Below are 17,105 nucleotides of genomic sequence, written 5' to 3' on the forward strand. Positions count from 1 at the left end.
GTTTGGCAGTTTTCACCAGATTTCAGTTCACAAGATACCCATACACTTGTTTCCACCTTGTGATTCAACCAGCATTTAGTTTTAAGTAATTTTCTTGAGAACTTTATTCAGCAAAGGACCCCCCAAATGATTTGAACAGCTACATAAGTTCTCTCTATGGCTGTGTGTGTATACATATATATTATAGATACTATACCAGCAATTTAGAATATTTCCTGAGTTACCTCTCAACTATGGGAAATAGTTGGAGCACTGTTTCAAAAAACTTGTCTCCAATAACATATCAGCAGTTGAGGCTGGGAGGCAGTATTCTCTTCCCACTTCCCGAGGCTTTTCAATATAATTATGCTGATTTTTGCCTTTGCCTCCTGACTCAACTGCAGTCTTTGAGTTCACCACTCAAAAAACTCTCCTTAACCAGTCACCTGATGAGGTGAGTCAGAAGTCTGCAGAATCATCATTTCCAATAACCAAACCCTGGCTGTTTCCCAGCCTCAAAAGGACACAGCCTAGCAGCAGTGTGCTCTGTGACTCGCCGAGGGGAACGAGCTGGACGCTGAGCAGGCTGAAAGTAGCGCAGCAGCACTCAAACACTGGAAGGGGCGCAGGGGGTGGTGGTGGAGTAGGGGCATGTGTTTGTCTCCCTCCACCCCTCACACTTTCTGGTAGTCCAGTGGAAGGAGCAAATGCATTTGGTTCACAGCAAGCCAGATCGTGTATATAATGAAGGAAGAACTGCACTGATCTCTATCACAGGCTCCTCTCTTCAGGCACCAAATCTTATGCCAAATCCTGCCAAAGACACAAAGACACAAAAAGCTTGAAAGGGCTCAGTCTGAAAGTAAAGCTGCAGGAAAGCAGCTGCAGAGAAGTAGTAGTAAGATGGGCTATGGGGAAGAGGCAAGGCCCCTGCTGTCACCCTAATTACTTTCCTGTTGCTACAGATAGATGATAGCTTTACTTACCGCAAAGCGGATGGCTGAGGCAACTGAAGGTGACTTCAGAGTAAGCAGTCATCTTCAAGGTTATCATCACCAGACATAGAGGCAGCTTCTAATTAGCGGAAATGAGGATAAAGTTAGATACTGCCCTAATTTAGCAGGCACTGCCACTGAGGCTCAGGGGAAAAAAAATGGGCTTCTTGGTGCTCGATGACCACCTTGGTTAAGAGGTAAGTCTTAACAACCTCCCTAGTTGGAGAGGCTGATTAAGAAATGGTAACTTCCAGAGATGCTCTAGGGAGCAAATGCTGTTTGTACCTAATAAACTGAGGCAGGACAGGGTATCTGCCATCTCTCCAGGGCTCTTCTTGGTCTCAGTGACCGTGCTGCGGAGAGAGACATCTGTTTCTGTGGCCTGAAGGGATGAAAACAAGAGAAAAAGGAAGAATGTGTTTGGAGAAGCCGTCCCATCATTTTGCTCACAGAATCTGGTTTGGCTGCTGAGGCACCCAAGGTCTCCTTTGATCAACTAGTGGAGCAACTCAGAGTCCTTAAGAGAAGAGAACGCTCTACAAACTGTCATGCACGACTAGACGCCCTCTTGTCTCAAGGCACCAGATTTGCCCCAAAGCAGCACCCTGAATGGCTACAATGGCTCACTCACCACACCGTGCAACATTACTGGGACAGCTCTGTTTTCTTCCATGTCTTCAGGAAGCTCAACTGCATATCCTTTACGAACTAATTCTAACCCAATATCAAGTTTCTGAGAAGAAAGATGAAAAGGGAATGATGTTCTCTCTGAAGGAAGGGCAAATCAGAGGAAATAAGGCAGAAGAGCTAGGATTGATACTTTAAAAAATTCCTTTACTGGTTCAGTAAGTAGGATCTTACGAGTTAGAAATATCATCAAGTAAGGGTTTCTGGGAAAGAAAAAGTAAATGAGGCTATAAATACACTGAAGAGACAGTGAGCAACGTGTGAACCCCAGTCTTACCTTCCCATTGCTAGTATCATATAAGTGGATCTTGGGCCAAGTTGAGATCCCAGACTGGACGTAGCTAGAGATCTTGGCCATCAGGGGCTTCCAGTCAGCACAGTGAGTGAGTCTGTCAAACTCATCCAAAGCTTCCTCTTCCCATTGTTCACCTCGTAAAAAATCGTAGAGAGCGCCTAAGAAGGGGTCAGTGCTGACGGGGGTGGGATTATGTCCTGGAGGAAAACCGGAACTACCTTTGTCTACTTCAAAAGGCACCTATGTCTGACTGCCAGGCAAGTTTCTGGCCGTTGCTTTCTAGCACTGGTGATGAAAAGGCACCTGAGCCCCCCGAGCTCAAAAAGCCTGGGAATGTGAGACTCCCTCCCATGTGCTCTATGAAAGTTATTCTATATGGAGGCAAAGTCAATAGGTAATAGGACTAATTTACCTGAGGGGGCTATCCGTGCCAGACTACACTCTATTGCTTGAAATGGAAGGCTTAGGAAGTCACTCCTAAAGTGAAAGAACTTGAAATTAGAATCCTAGTGCCAGAAGGGCCTTCTTATATTCCTGGCTTTTAGACAGCAGTTAACCCAGCAGAAGATGATAATCATCTGATCACTGTAAAGAGGTTCTCTTCCAACGCCCCCTGGTGATAAGTGCCAACAGCTCACCACCCTATGGCCAGGACTGAGTCAGTAAGTGAGACTCCAGCCTGGCCCCCACGCTGACCTGAGCACCCTGAGGTCCCTCAGTGGGCAATCTCCATTATCTCCAAAGTCAACGAAGTAGAGGTCCAGGTTCCCATTCTCCAAGGTGCCAAGGACCCGGGCTCGATACCAGGAACCATTTGTAGGTAAAGGTGCTGCGACAATGTCTCCTACATGTACTGTCAAGTCTTCAGGCTACACAAGGGGATGAGGAGGCAGGAGAGGGCAGAGTTAGGAAGGGGTAGGCTAAAAAATAAACAGTGGATACCAGAAGGAAGGAAGAACAAGCCGCTGCTCCACAGAAAAGGGAAGAGAATATGTCACAATGAAAAAGATATGCCCCCTTTCCATCAAACCCCTGCCCTGTCCCTATGGCAACTCACCAGACTATTTTCATAGTGCTGGGTCATCTCACTGACAAGCTTATCCAGTTGCAGGCTGCGGGAGCCAATGATTTGGATCCAGAAGTGGTTAGGATGTTCAGAGGCAGAGACATAGACTTCTAGGAATTCATCAGCATGGAAACTGAAGTCCGGACTGGGGACTAACCACAGGGATAAGCAAGTTAAGCTGCAGAATCATTATTAACTAATATGGTGACCATTATTAGAATCATCTCTGGTTGAAATGGGAAGACTGCATCAGGAGGGTGAGAGGTACAAATACCAAGTGGCTATTACCATTTAAAAATGGCTAGAGGGACAACTGGATGCATCATACAAGAACATCCTGAAGAAAAATACGAAGCTATGTTCTGTTCCTTTCTATGTATCTGAGTAATAAGAGTTCGGTCACATTCTTAGTCATCTGCCATGTATTCAAATCAGCCACCAGTTATAATGAAGGGAAATCCCCATATGCTAGCTGCAGCATGGACCAGGGAGAAGACACATGGACAGATGTGGGCCTGTTCCAGATCCCTTTCTACCACTGACTCATTATGTGACCCTGGACAAGTCTATGAACCTCTGAGGGGCCCTGGTCTTCCCTGCCCATCCCAGTACCTATACATAGAAGAAAAAGCCCACAGCCTTTTTATTCTTCTTGAATGGTGTCGATTTTTTAAAACAGTAATGATTCAGGAAAAAAACTGCACTCAGTATTTTACTTACTTAAATAAATAGGTTTGGAGAAAGAATACCATGTAATTCAATTATTTGATGTATTACTCACAGACTAGTTTCCTGTGAACTAGCATATTTCTATATTGTTTTCTATAATTATTAGCTGGTTTGTATTCAGAAAAAAAGTATCTGTGTTTAGTACTAATCCCAAGTAAAATACTGCCAGAAAGTCCTATCTGTGATTAAAGACTTGTAAGTGTAGTCGAGAAAATAGACATTTTTTTTTTTTATTGTTTCCTATTTTGGGTTATCTAAGCCACTTTTTCTATCTTCCATACGGCTCATGGGTTCCCTCTTTCTTACTTACTTTCAAACATGGATGTCTCTGGACTGGTCTGGGCTCCAAACTTCTGAAAGTTGTCATCATTAGGTTTCTCGCAGGAACGCTCTTCTGGTCCTACAACAGACGTGTCGCCACCTCCTTTGTGGGGAGGAACGGCCAGAGGTGCAGCCTGCTCCAAGCTAGTGCCAGTGTTTTTCCATAAAGCTGGCTCTCCAGCCCCAGCTGGCTCTGTCACTTCCTCTCTTCTTACGCTGATTGGCTGCTTCCGTGGGACTCTGGTTTCTGCAGAATGAGCAATTCTCTTCCTAAGTTCTTCATCTTCTAAAACTTTCTCCAGTATCAAATGCTGTGGAAAATAAGACAAGGGATGATATCTACGTGGCCAGATATTGACCTGGGATGGAGTAAAGTGTTCTTCTCACTCTTAGATACAATTCAAATCTATCAGCTACTTGCCTTAGCTGCTGCCACCTCCTTCTGTGTTCCTGAGATTTTTATAAGTCTTGATAGTAGCAATGTCCCCTCTGATTCTTTGTCACAGGTTACTCTGGCTCCTGAGGCCTTACAGATAGAACGAATTGTCTCGCCGCCTCTCCCTGCATTGCACAATACATAAAAACCTGTCCTTCCCTCCTCGCTAACCTTAACTACTAGAGATACCACTGTTTTGTACATAGTAGGAGGGGAGAGTCAGTTCTCATTTTCAAACTAAACAGAATGGAAGATAGTGAATGGAAAGCAGGAGCTACTGAAATCTGTATTATACTAAGGGGAATACTGGATTATTTGCTCTATCCATTTTATTTAAATTTTACACATTGGCTAGGTTAATGTGGTCATGTCACTTGCATTTTTTGGCCACTCGGCATACTTTACATCCCCACTTCATTAGAAGATACCCTACACAGTGCGTGAAACAGTGGACCAGGGACAGGACATTTCTCTGCCTCTACCAGCAGCATAAGGAATGCTCCGGGGAAGGCATAATAGGTGCTTTCTAGAGCACTGTCTTGAAAGACTTCGGATAAAATGAGCATCCTTAGCTTCCCTTTAAAAATCTGAGGTAAATACATTTACCTGAACCCTTCTGGAACCTATTTGTAAGGTTCAGATCATACAACTTCTTGAGGTAATGAGTTTTGCTTTACCACTGCTTTTACTTCTGTAAAAAAGTAAAGCTCTGGTCTCAACGTCCCTGCCTTTTTTTCTCAGCAAGGTGAAGCGGAAGTAGGCCAGGAGAAACCCTTGGGAAGGTGTGAAAGAAAGGCAAAGGTAAACAAAAAAGGAAACAGCAGAGGAAGCTGTCCAGTGGTACCTATGATTCTGCCCACAGATCTCTGGGGAACTGAGAGCTGCTCAGACACTGGGGTACTCTCAGTCAGGATCTGATGAATTGCTGCTTTGGCCTTGCACACCTGAACAGGAAAACCACTGATAAGCAGCACCCGCTCATCTCCTACATCCTCTGTGTCCACATCGATCCGAGCACCTGTCTGTTTTCGTAGCTGCAGAGAAAAGGATATGTGGTAGTACGCGCTGGACAAGCTCTCATCTGGGTCAGCCAAGGATACTCTAAACCTAACCCTGGAGGTAGATGGAACTGGACACAGCAGTCAGTGAAATCAGGGTGCTATAAGCAGTCCTCAATTACGTGTACTTATGGAAGGAGATTAGAGACAAAGGTAACCCCAAATAGCAGTTAATCCAAAACAGTTTCTCTGTGTTTAGAACACTCTTTCCCCCTAATTTGGATTAGAGAATCAATTATTTTACTTCACTGACATTCCAACTGAACAACAGGAGATGGTAAAAAGAATCAGGGAGCAATTAGTTACTGTCAATTAATGAGAGTTCATAATTCCATAGTAGAAAGGAATGATTCAAGCTATACCAGGCTGAGAATCATCCAATTAAAAATCCCCATTTCAAGTTAAGTCACCCATTCTCTAGGGAGAAGTACTCATCTCTAGAAGGAAAATAGCAGTTAGCTAAAAAGTTCCTGTATTTTTTCTGTTTAAAATATACATAGTGTGAGTGGGTTTTATGGAATGGGGGCAGAGGAGGGAAAACAGAATCAATCCCTGGGAAAGCCGTTGCCTGCTCACACAGTTACCTGCTTAATATTGGCTCCTTGCCGGCCAATGATGAGCTTCACAGCCTCCTGGGGGACTCGCATCTCTATCTCGATGTCATCCTCCCCAACAAATGTCAGCCGCTCTTCTGCATAGATAAACAGATCATACTTAGATAATACCCAAAGCTACTACCTGCCCTCCCCTGAATCTAGCTGTCAAAGAGATGTGGATGCAAGAGATAAACTGAGGATCTCAACCACAAAGAGAAGGAGAAGTAGCATCTGAGTGGGAATTAAAAGGTCCTGAAAGACCAGAAGATGGGCATTCTTTCTGGGCTACTGTTTTCATATGTTAAAATGGGAAAAGTCATTTGGTTCTGCAAGGAAGGGGTGATGGATTCTGGGCAAACTACTTCTCCCAAGACACGACTCCTGGAGAAGAATGAAGGCTAGAAGTTGCCTGAGGAGCCCACTAGGCTCAGAATTTCTCTTGTTTGTACGTAAATCATTTCTCTAGGTCCTACTCCCTAGGTCCAACCTGTGGGGAAACTGGACGGGACAGTTAGCCTTCTAACAATAGAAGGAAAATATAAACAAGTGTATGGGTATAAAAAAAGGAGAAAGAAAGAACCCATTGTAGTGTTGGTGTTGCTGAAGGGAAGAGATCAAAAGAATTATAAAATGAGTTCTTTATTTCACAGACTAGCTTCACATTAACATAGAAAAGAAAAAACTTTGTTTCAAAGATCCCTCACAGGGACTTCCCTGGTGGTGCAGTGGTTAAGAATCCACCTGCCAATGCAGGGGACGCAGGTTTGAGCCCTGGTCCGGGAAGATCCCACACGCTGCGGAGCTACTAAGCCCATGTGTCACAACTACTGAGCCTGAGCTCTAGAGCCCGCGAGCCACAACTACTGGAGCCCATGCACCTAGAGCCCGTGCTCTGCAACAAGAGAAGCCACCGCAATGAGAAGCCCGTGCACCACAACGAAGAGTAGCCCCCGCTCGCCGCAACTAGAGAAAGCCCGCGCGCAGCAACGAAGACCCAATGCAGCCAAAAATAAAAAATAAATGAATTGATTAAAAAAAAAAAAAGATCCCTCACAGAAAGCCAATTACATCCCAACAAATGATACCCAGTCTGGAACGGAAGTTTTCATTTCAATTTAACAAGGCCAGAACATAGTTTAAACATTTCCATATGTACAGCCATGGATTCACATACCTCTGCTTTCCCTATATCTGCGGTATAGGATATAGGCAACCACTGCACTGGCTGGGATCCCGAGGCCCAGTGCTATTTTCTGAATAGTGGACAAACTTGTCCAAGAAGTCCGTTCAGTGGACATTTTCTGCTGCTTCCTAAAATAAGCAAATGAAGGAAAAGGAGCTTTCAGACAACTTTTATGACAGGTAGAGAATGGGAACACATTACAATATTAAGAAGAATATTACTGCCTAATTTCCAATTTCAAGAGCTTGAGCAGTCTCAAAGTCTACTTCATGTGAAAGTCTCGGTATTTTTTTTAAAAAAGTTAGCTAAGGGACACATATATATACAACTAAATAGAAGGTTACTTCTCCCTCCCCAATTTCCCCAAAGAGAACTATACACTGATCAGTTTTAAAAGACAAAGGAACAAAAAAATTAAATGAATCAAATATTTTTAAAAATTTAGTTTTCATATCAAACTATTTAAAATTCCTTATATGTGCACTTCTATACCTCTTGGTCTTTCCAGAAGCTGTTGTCTCTGCCAAAGGAATGGCTTTCCAGGCCTAGTTTTAGGCTTTGCTACTTCTACTTTTCTTTCTTGGAAGTGTGGTCTATTTACTATCTGTATTCCGTATTTCTACTTACTCCCCATCTGACAGTGAAATGGGGTTCTCTCCTGTTCCTTCATCAAAACTACAACTTCCCAGGTAATCAACCTGGATGGCACATATAAGCCTTAACTAATCTTACCTCTGTGCCCTCTTTCCCATGGTTTTTCCTGTTTACCTAGAGGAGTCTTCTGAGTTTTGAGCTTGTCTTCCAGTGGTCTCTAGCCATTGCTATTGTCAGTCTGCTCTCTTTGGGCAATTTTATCCATACTTGAAGCTTGAACTACTACCTATACGCTAATGACCCCAATATCGTACCTGAATTGATTCAGAAGCTCATCAAATCTCATTTAGACCACTGCAATGGCCTTCTTGCTATTAGTCTCTCTCTGACACTGTATCTTCATTTTGCTGCCTAGCATATATATATATATATATTTTTTTTAATTTTATTTATTTTTATTTATTTATGGCTGTGTTGGGTCTTCATTTCTGTGCGAGGGCTTTCTCTAGTTGCGGCAAGCGGGGGCCACTCTTCATCGCGGTGCGCGGGCCTCTCACTATCGCAGCCTCTCTTGTTGTGGAGCACTGGCTCCAGACGCGCAGGCTCAGTAGTTGTGGCTCACGGGCCCAGTTAGCATATATATTTTAAAAATTTATTTATTTAATTTATTTATTTTTGGCTGTGTTGGGTCTTCGTTGCTGCACATGGGCTCTCTCTAGTTGCAGTGAGCGGGGGACACTCCTTGTTGCGGTGTGCGGGCTTCTCACTGAGGTGGCCTCTCCTGTTGCGGAGCACGGGCTCTAGGCGCGAAGGCTTCAGTAGTTGTGGCACATGGGCTTCAGTAGTTGTGGCACACGGGCTTCAGTAGTTGTGGCACGCAGGCTCAGTAGTTGTGGTGCGCGGGCTCTAGAGTGCAGGCTCAGCAGTTGTGGCACATGGGGCCTGGTGCTCCACAGCATGTCGGATCCTCCCGGACCAGGGCTCGAACCCGTGTCCCCTGCATTGTCAGGCAGGTTCTTAACCACTGCGCCACCAGGGAAGTCCTGCCTAGCATATTTCAGTATGTCCCTCACTCTATTCCTTTATTCCATGTACTTTCTCACCCTCCCAATTATTTCATACCGCCTCTTCTCAAACCTCTAGTGCTTCCTTCTCCATCCTCCCTCTCAACTGATGTCTTTGCTTCCTATTTCACTAAGAAAGTAAAGCATTCAGAGAAAGTATTAACAAACTTCCAAACTGACCCACCTACCTCCATCTGTGCCTAAATATTCTATCTTCTTTCCTGTGTCCATTGATGAACTATCTCTGCTCCATATAAATGTTGCTCTCCTTCCTTATCCTGCATCATTAATGTTTTCTGCTCTACTGAATCTTTCTATCAGCAGACAAACATGCTATTATTTCTCCTTTCTTAAAGAAAATCCTTTCTCAATTCCACTTACTCCTCTAAATACTACTCATTTTTTCCCTTCCTTTTACAAGAAAACTCAAAGAGTGTCAATACTTCTGTGTTCGATTTCTCTTCTTGAATCCACTCTTACTGCTCTTGTCAAGGTCACCAGTGACTTGGACTTGCTGAATCCAATGATCAATTCTCAGTCCTCCCTTTACCCCCACCCCTCCCAGGGTCTGGCACAGCTGGTGACTCCCTCTTCCCTGACACTTTCTTCCCTTGGCTTCACATCACTCTTTCCTGGTTTTCCTTCTCCCTTTCTGGCTGCTCCATCAGTCTACTTTGCTGGTTCCTGCTCCTTTTTCTAACCTCTAAACACTGGAGTGCCCCAGGGCTCTGTCCTTTGCCCTCTTTGTTCTACCTCACTTCTCTGGGGATTTCATCAAGTCTCAGTCAGTCTTGGCTTTAAACCTTATCTATATGCTGATTTAATCCCCAAATTCACAGATCTAGTTAGGACCATTCCCATGAACTCCAGGTCTGTATATCCAACTGCCTATGAGATGTCTCCATTTGATGTTTAATAGGCATCTCAAACTTAACAGGTGCAACACCTAGCTCCTGATCTCACCCTCTTCCTGTAGTCTTTGCCATCTCAGTTAATGGCAACTCCATTCTTTCAGCTCCTTAGGCTAAAAATCTTATTCTTCCCCTCAAACAGCACATCCATCCTGTCAGCAAATCCTACTTGTTCTACCTTCAAGTTATCCAGAATCTGACCACTTTTTAACCTCTCCACTGCTATGACCGCCATCTGCTCTAAACCATTATCTCTTGTCTAGATTACTGCAACTGCTTCTTAATTACGTCCCTGCTTTTGCCATTGTCCAGTTTATTCCCAACACAACAGCTGGAGTAAGTCAAATAGTGCTATTCATCTGCTCAAATCCTTCCAAAGTTTTCCATTTCACTATGATTAAAAGTCAGTCATTATAATAACCTGGAAGGTGTTCACTTTGATTGTCTCCCCATTAGAAAGTTAACTCCCCAAAGGCAGGAATTTTTTTGTTTTGTTTTGTTCCTCAGTACTTAGCACACAGTAGCCACTCAATAAATATTTGGTCAATAATAATTTGTTGAATGAATACACATCCTCTTATTCTTCAGCAACTCTCCTGCCTACATGTAAGCTCAGTGGCATGAAAGGTTCTTTATAATCTAATCTCTGCCTACCATCTTCACAGCCTTATATTCTAAACCTACCCTTACAAGGGGAACAGGATGTACCCTCTTAAGTAGCCTCGCTCTGACACATGTCACTTCCGCCTTCATAGTCTTACTCCCTAGCCCATCAATACACTTACAACCATTCTGTTTTTCACTTTAATAAATCACATGTGATGAAATAAAATTTCATATTCTAAGGCAAGTCAAGGATAATTTAAACATAAAAAATTTTCTCTGCCCTTTGGCCTCCTCTCTCTACTGTGCATTGTGTATCTGCACCATGCATTGACCAAACCTCCCCACTGGCAGAAGTACCTGCCCAACCATAAAGCGTAACATTCTTGGGGAGCTAGACTCAGAAGCAGCACACATTTGATCCACCACACAGTCCCCATAATGCTGTTCAGATCATATCTCATATCTGAATTAGGCTACCAAATTAATAATGGGAAATCGTGCCTCAAAGGCCAAACAGCTCCTGTGGAGACAGACAGCCACCTATGGGAATACCAGCTGGGTTTATGTATGCTTGCAAGTACTTAATTGGAAATTAGAGGAAACCCCACCCTGAAATGGCCAAGATTGGGTTCTCTTTTTGCATTCCAAAACTGATTTTTTTGCATGCAGTTAAAGCTGGCAGTCTCCTGGATGTCTGCCTGCAGGGTCTACTGGAAACAGTGGTAAGAGTTTCTCTTTTACAAATTAGGTTAGCAGGGAGAAATATTTGTATAGGGCTAGCTTTTTGAAACTTTGGATCCTCTGAATTGGAAAAACTTCCAAATTGTTAAAATTTTAGAGAGCTCTCATCTTAAACTATTGTACCCATTTTAAGTGATATGAAGAAGCCCAAAAAAGCTCCAAAATTTCAAAATAGCCTCATTGAAAGAATTGTTGTAGAAGGCTAATGAAAGATTAATGGTACCTAAAACTTTAACTACTGCTCCCCTCTATCCTCCTTTGAGTACTCATTCTAGTGATCCTCTATCTGAATTGCCTTTCTACTCTGAAGACACTATTAAATGGTTACCTTTAGAAATGGGACCACTTGAGGAATGTAAGTTGGTGCAGCCACTATGGAAAACAGTATGGAGGTTCCTCAGAAAACTAAAAATAGAATTACCATATGATCCAGCAATCCCACTCCTGGGCATGTACCCGGACAAAACTATAATTCAAAAAGATACATGCATCCCTATGTTCATAGCAGCACTATTCACAATAGCCAAGACATGGAAATAACCTAAATGTCCATCGACAGATGAATGGATAAAGAAGATACGGTACATATATACAATGGAATACTACTCAGCCATAAAAACGAACGAAATAATGCCATCTGCAGCAACATGGACAGACCGAGAGATTATCATACTAAGTGAAGTAAGTCAGAAACACAAAGACAGGGGGGGATTAACCAAGATGGCGGAGTAGAAGGACATGCTCTCACTCCCTCTTGCGAGAGCACCAGAATCACAACTGGCTGCTGTACAATCATCGACAGGAAGACACTGGACTTCACCAAGGAGGATACCCCACGTCCAAGGACAGAGGAGAAGCCACAGTGAGACAGTAGGAGGGGCGCAATCAGAGTAAAATCAAATCCCATAACTGCTGGGTGGGTGACTCACAGAATGGCGAACACTTATACCACAGAAGTCCACCCACTGGAGTGAAGGTTCTGAGTCCCACGTCAGGCTTCCCAACCTGGGGGTCCGGCAACGGGAGGAGGAATTCCTAGAGAATCAGACTTTGAAGCCTAGTGGGAATTGATTGCAGGACTTCGACAGGACTGGGGGAAACAGAGACCCCACTCTTGGAGGGCGCACACAAAACAGTGTGCGCATCGGGACCCAGGAGAAGGAGCAGTGACCCTGGGGGAGACTGAACCAGACCTACCTGCTGGTGTTGGGGGGTCTCCTGCAGAGGCGGGGGGTGGCTCTGTTTCACCATGGGGACAAGGACACTGACAGTGGAGGTTCTGGGAAGTGCTCCTTGGCGTGAGCCCTCCCAGAGTCTGCCATTAGCCCCACCAAAGAGCCCAGGCTCCAGTGTTGGGTTGCCTCAGGCAAAACAACCAACAGGGAGGGAACCCAGCCCCACCCATCAACAGTCAAGTGGATTAAAGTTTTACGGAGCTCTGACCGCCACAGCAACAGTCAGCTCTACCCACCACCAGAGCCTCCCATCAAGCCTCTTAGATAGCCTCAACCACCAGAGGGCAGACAGCAGAAGCAAGAAAAACTACAATCCTGCAGCCTGTGGACCAAAAACCACATTTACAGAAAGACAGACAAGATGAAAAGGCAGAGGGCTATATACCAGATGAAGGAACAAGAAAAAACCCCAGAAAAACAACTAAATAAAATGGAGATAGGCAACCTTCCAGAAAAAGAATTCAGAATAATGATAGTGAAGATGATCCAGGACCTCGGAATAAGAATGGAGGCAAAGATTGAGAAGATGCAAGAAGTGATTAACAAAGACCTAGAAGAATTAAAGCACAAACAAACAGAGATGACCAATACAATAACTGAAATGAAAACTACACTAGAAGGAATCAATAGCAGAATAACTGAGGCAGAAGAACGGATAAGTGACCTGGAAGACAGAATGGTGGAATTCACTGCTGCGGAACAGAATAAAGAAAAAAGAATGAAAAGAAATGAAGACAGCCTAAGAGACCTCTGGGACAACATTAAACGCAACAACATTCGCATTATAGGGGTCCCAGAAAGAGAAGAGAGAAAGGACCAGAGAAAATATTTGAAGAGATTATAGTCGAAAACTTCCCTAACATGGGAAAGGAAATCGCCACCCAAGTCCAGGAAGTGCAGAGAGTCCCATACAGGATAAACCCAAGGAGAAACACGCCAAGACACATAGTAATCAAAGTGGCAAAAATTAAAGACAAAGAAAAATTATTGAAAGCAGCAAGGGAAAAACGACAAATAACATACAAGGGAACTCCCATAAGGTTAACAGCTGATTTCTCAGCAGAAACTCTGCAAGCCAGAAGGGAGTGGCATGATATACTTAAAGTGATGAAAGGGAAGAACCTACAACCAAGATTACTCTACCCGGCAAGGATCTCATTTAGATTTGATGGAGACATCAAAAGCTTTACAGACAAGCAAAGGCTAAGAGAATTCAGCACCACCAAACCAGCTCTACAACAAATACTAAAGGAACTTCTCTAAGTGGGAAACACGAGAGAAGAAAAGGACCTACAAAAACAAACCCAAAACAATTAAGAAAATGGTCATAGGAACATACATATCGATAATTACCTTAAACGTGAATGGATTAAATGCTCCAACCAAAAGACACAAGCTTGCTGAATGGATACAAAAACAAGACCCATATATATGCTGTCTACAAGAGACCCACTTTAGACCTAGGGACACATACAGACTGAAAGTGAGGGGATGGAAAAAGATATTCCATGCAAATGGAAATCAAAAGAAAGCTGGAGTAGCTATACTCATATCAGATAAAATAGACTTTAAAATAAAGAATGTTACAAGAGACAAGGAAGGACACTACATAATGATTAAGGGATCAATCCAAGAAGAAGATATAACAATTATAAATATATATGCACCCAACATAGGAGCACCTCAATACATAAGGCAACTGCTAACAGCTATAAAAGAGGAAATTGACAGTAACACGATAATAGTGGGGGACTTTAACACCTCACTTACACCAATGGACAGATCATCCAAAATGAAAATAAATAAGGAAACAGAAGCTTTAAATGACACAATAGACCAGATAGATTTAATTGATATATATAGGACATTCCATCCAAAAACAGCAGATTACACGTTCTTCTCAAGTGCGCACGGAACATTCTCCAGGATAGATCACATCTTGGGTCACAAATCAAGCCTCAGTAAATTGAAGAAAATTGAAATCATATCAAGCATCTTTTCTGACCACACCGCTATGAGATTAGAAATGAATTACAGGGGAAAAAACGTAAAAAACACAAACACATGGAGGCTAAACCATACGTTACTAAACAACCAAGAGATCACTGAAGAAATCAAAGAGGAAATCAAAAAATACCTAGAGACAAATGACAATGAAAACACGACGACCCAAAACCTGTGGGATGCAGCAAAAGCAGTTCTAAGAGGGAAGTTTATAGCTATACAAGCCTACCTCAAGAAACAAGAAAAATCTCAAGTAAACAATCTAACCTTACACCTAAAGAAACTAGAGAAAGAAGAACAAACAAAACCCAAAGTTAGCAGAAGGAAAGAAATCATAAAGATCAGAGCAGAAATAAATGAAATAGAAACAAAGAAAACAATAGCAAAGATCAATAAAACTAAAAGCTGGTTCTTTGAGAAGATAAACAAAATTGATAAGCCATTAGCCAGACTCATCAAGAAAAAGAGGGAGAGGACTCAAATAAATAAAATCAGAAATGAAAAAGGAGAAGTTACAACAGACACCGCAGAAATACAAAGCATCCTAAGAGACTACTACAAGCAACTTTATGCCAATAAAATGGACAACCTGGAAAAAATGGACAAATTCTTAGAAAGGTATAACCTTCCAAGACTGAACCAGGAAGAAATAGAAAATATGAACAGACCAATCACAAGTAATGAAATTGAAACTGGGATTAAAAATCTTCCAACAAACAAAGGTCCAGGACCAGATGGCTTCACAGGTGAATTCTATCAAACATTTAGAGAAGAGCTAACACTTATCCTTCTCAAACTCTTCCAAAAAATTGCAGAGGAAGGAACACTCCCAAACTCATTCTATGAGGCCATCACCCTGATACCAAAACCAGACAAAGACACTACAAAAAAAGAAAATTACAGACCAATATCACTCATGAATATAGATGCAAAAATCCTCAACAAAATACTAGCAAACAGAATCCAAAAACACATTAAAAGGATCATACACCACGATCAAGTGGGATTTATCCCAGGGATGCAAGGATTCTTCAATATATGCAAATCAATCAATGTGATACACCATATTAACAAATTGAAGAATAAAAACCATATGATCATCTCAATAGATGCAGAAAAAGCTTTTGACAAAATTCAACACCGATTTATGATAAAAACTCTCCAGAAAGTGGGCATAGAGGGAACCTACCTCAACATAATAAAGGCCATATATGACAAACCCACAGCAAACATCATTCTCAATGGTGAAAAACTGAAAGCATTTCCTCTAAGATCAGGAACGAGACAAGGATGTCCACTCTCACCACTATTATTCAACATAGTTCTGGAAGTCCTAGCCACAGCAATCAGAGAAGAAAAAGAAATAAAAGGAATACAAATTGAAAAAGAAGAAGTAAAACTGTCACTGTTTGCAGATGACATGATACTATACATAGAGAATCCTAAAACTGCCACCAGAAAACTGCTAGAGCTAATTAATGAATATAGTAAAGTTGCAGGATACAAAATTAATGCACAGAAATCTCTTGCATTCCTATACACTAATGATGAAAAATCTGAATGAAAAATTATGGAAACACTCCCATTTACCATTGCAACAAAAAGAATAAAATACCTAGGAATAAACCTACCTAGGGAGACAAAAGAACTGTACGCAGAAAACTATAAGACACTGATGAAAGAAATTAAAGATGATACCAACAGATGGAGAGATATACCATGTTCTTGGATTGGAAGAATCAACATTGTGAAAATGACTATACTACCCAAAGCAATCTACAGATTCAATGCAATCCCTATCAAATTACCAATGGCATTTTTTACGGAGCTAGAACAAATCATCTTAAAATTTGTATGGAGTCACAAAAGACCCCGAATAGCCAAAGCAGTCTTGAGGGAAAAAAAATGGAGCTGGAGGAATCAGACTCCCTGACTTCAGACTATACTACAAAGCTACAGTAATCAAGACAATATGGTACTGGCACAAAAACAGAAACATAGATCAATGGAATAAGATAGAAAAGCCCAGAGATTAACCCACGCACCTATGGTCAACTAATCTATGACAAAGGAGGCAAAGATATACAATGGAGAAAAGACAGTCTCTTCAATAAGTGGTGCTGGGAAAACTGGACAGCTACATGTAAAAGAATGAAATTAGAATACTCCCTAACACCATACACAAAAATAAACTCAAAATGGATTAGAGACCTAAATGTAAGACTGGACACTATAAAACTCTTAGAGGAAAACATAGGAAGAACACTCTTTGACATAAATCACAGCAAGATCTTTTTTGATCCACCTCCTAGAGTAACGGAAATAAAAACAAAAATAAACAAATGGGACCTAATGAAACTTCAAAGCTTTTGCACAGCAAAGGAAACCATAAACAAGACGAAAAGACAACCCTCACAACGGGAGAAAATATTTGCAAATGAATCAACGGACAAAGGATTAATCTCCAAAATATATAAACAGCTTATTCAGCTCAATATTAAAGAAACAAACACCCCAATCCAAAAATGGGCAGAAGAGCTAAATAGACATTTCTCCAAAGAAGACATACAGACGGCCACGAAGCACATGAAACGATGCTCAACAC

General features: G+C 42.1%; 1 protein-coding gene across 2 annotated transcripts in view; it reads right to left on the bottom strand.

The window, feature by feature from the left end:
• Positions 1 to 130: 130 nt before the first annotated feature.
• Positions 131 to 17,105, bottom strand: part of TDRKH (tudor and KH domain containing) — a 29,723-nt gene continuing 12,748 nt past the window's right edge. Inside the window, exons 2-14 of one of the 2 annotated variants that reach the window (XM_007178074.2) lie at positions 7,337 to 7,473; positions 6,151 to 6,257; positions 5,353 to 5,542; positions 4,494 to 4,633; positions 4,062 to 4,383; positions 3,014 to 3,174; positions 2,653 to 2,825; positions 2,369 to 2,433; positions 1,939 to 2,090; positions 1,606 to 1,707; positions 1,260 to 1,356; positions 966 to 1,053; positions 131 to 792 (exon numbers count right to left, since the gene is read on the bottom strand). In XM_007178074.2, coding sequence (XP_007178136.2) covers positions 1,001 to 1,053; positions 1,260 to 1,356; positions 1,606 to 1,707; positions 1,939 to 2,090; positions 2,369 to 2,433; positions 2,653 to 2,825; positions 3,014 to 3,174; positions 4,062 to 4,383; positions 4,494 to 4,633; positions 5,353 to 5,542; positions 6,151 to 6,257; positions 7,337 to 7,460 — 1,686 coding nt within the window. In that variant the 5' untranslated portion in view covers positions 7,461 to 7,473 and the 3' untranslated portion in view covers positions 131 to 792; positions 966 to 1,000. The remainder of the gene's footprint in view (positions 793 to 965; positions 1,054 to 1,259; positions 1,357 to 1,605; positions 1,708 to 1,938; positions 2,091 to 2,368; positions 2,434 to 2,652; positions 2,826 to 3,013; positions 3,175 to 4,061; positions 4,384 to 4,493; positions 4,634 to 5,352; positions 5,543 to 6,150; positions 6,258 to 7,336; positions 7,474 to 17,105) is intronic. The other variant, XM_007178076.2, reaches the window with a different exon arrangement.

The sequence above is a fragment of the Balaenoptera acutorostrata genome, chromosome 1 (genome assembly GCF_949987535.1).
Source record: "Balaenoptera acutorostrata chromosome 1, mBalAcu1.1, whole genome shotgun sequence".
Lineage (NCBI taxonomy): Eukaryota > Metazoa > Chordata > Mammalia > Artiodactyla > Balaenopteridae > Balaenoptera > Balaenoptera acutorostrata.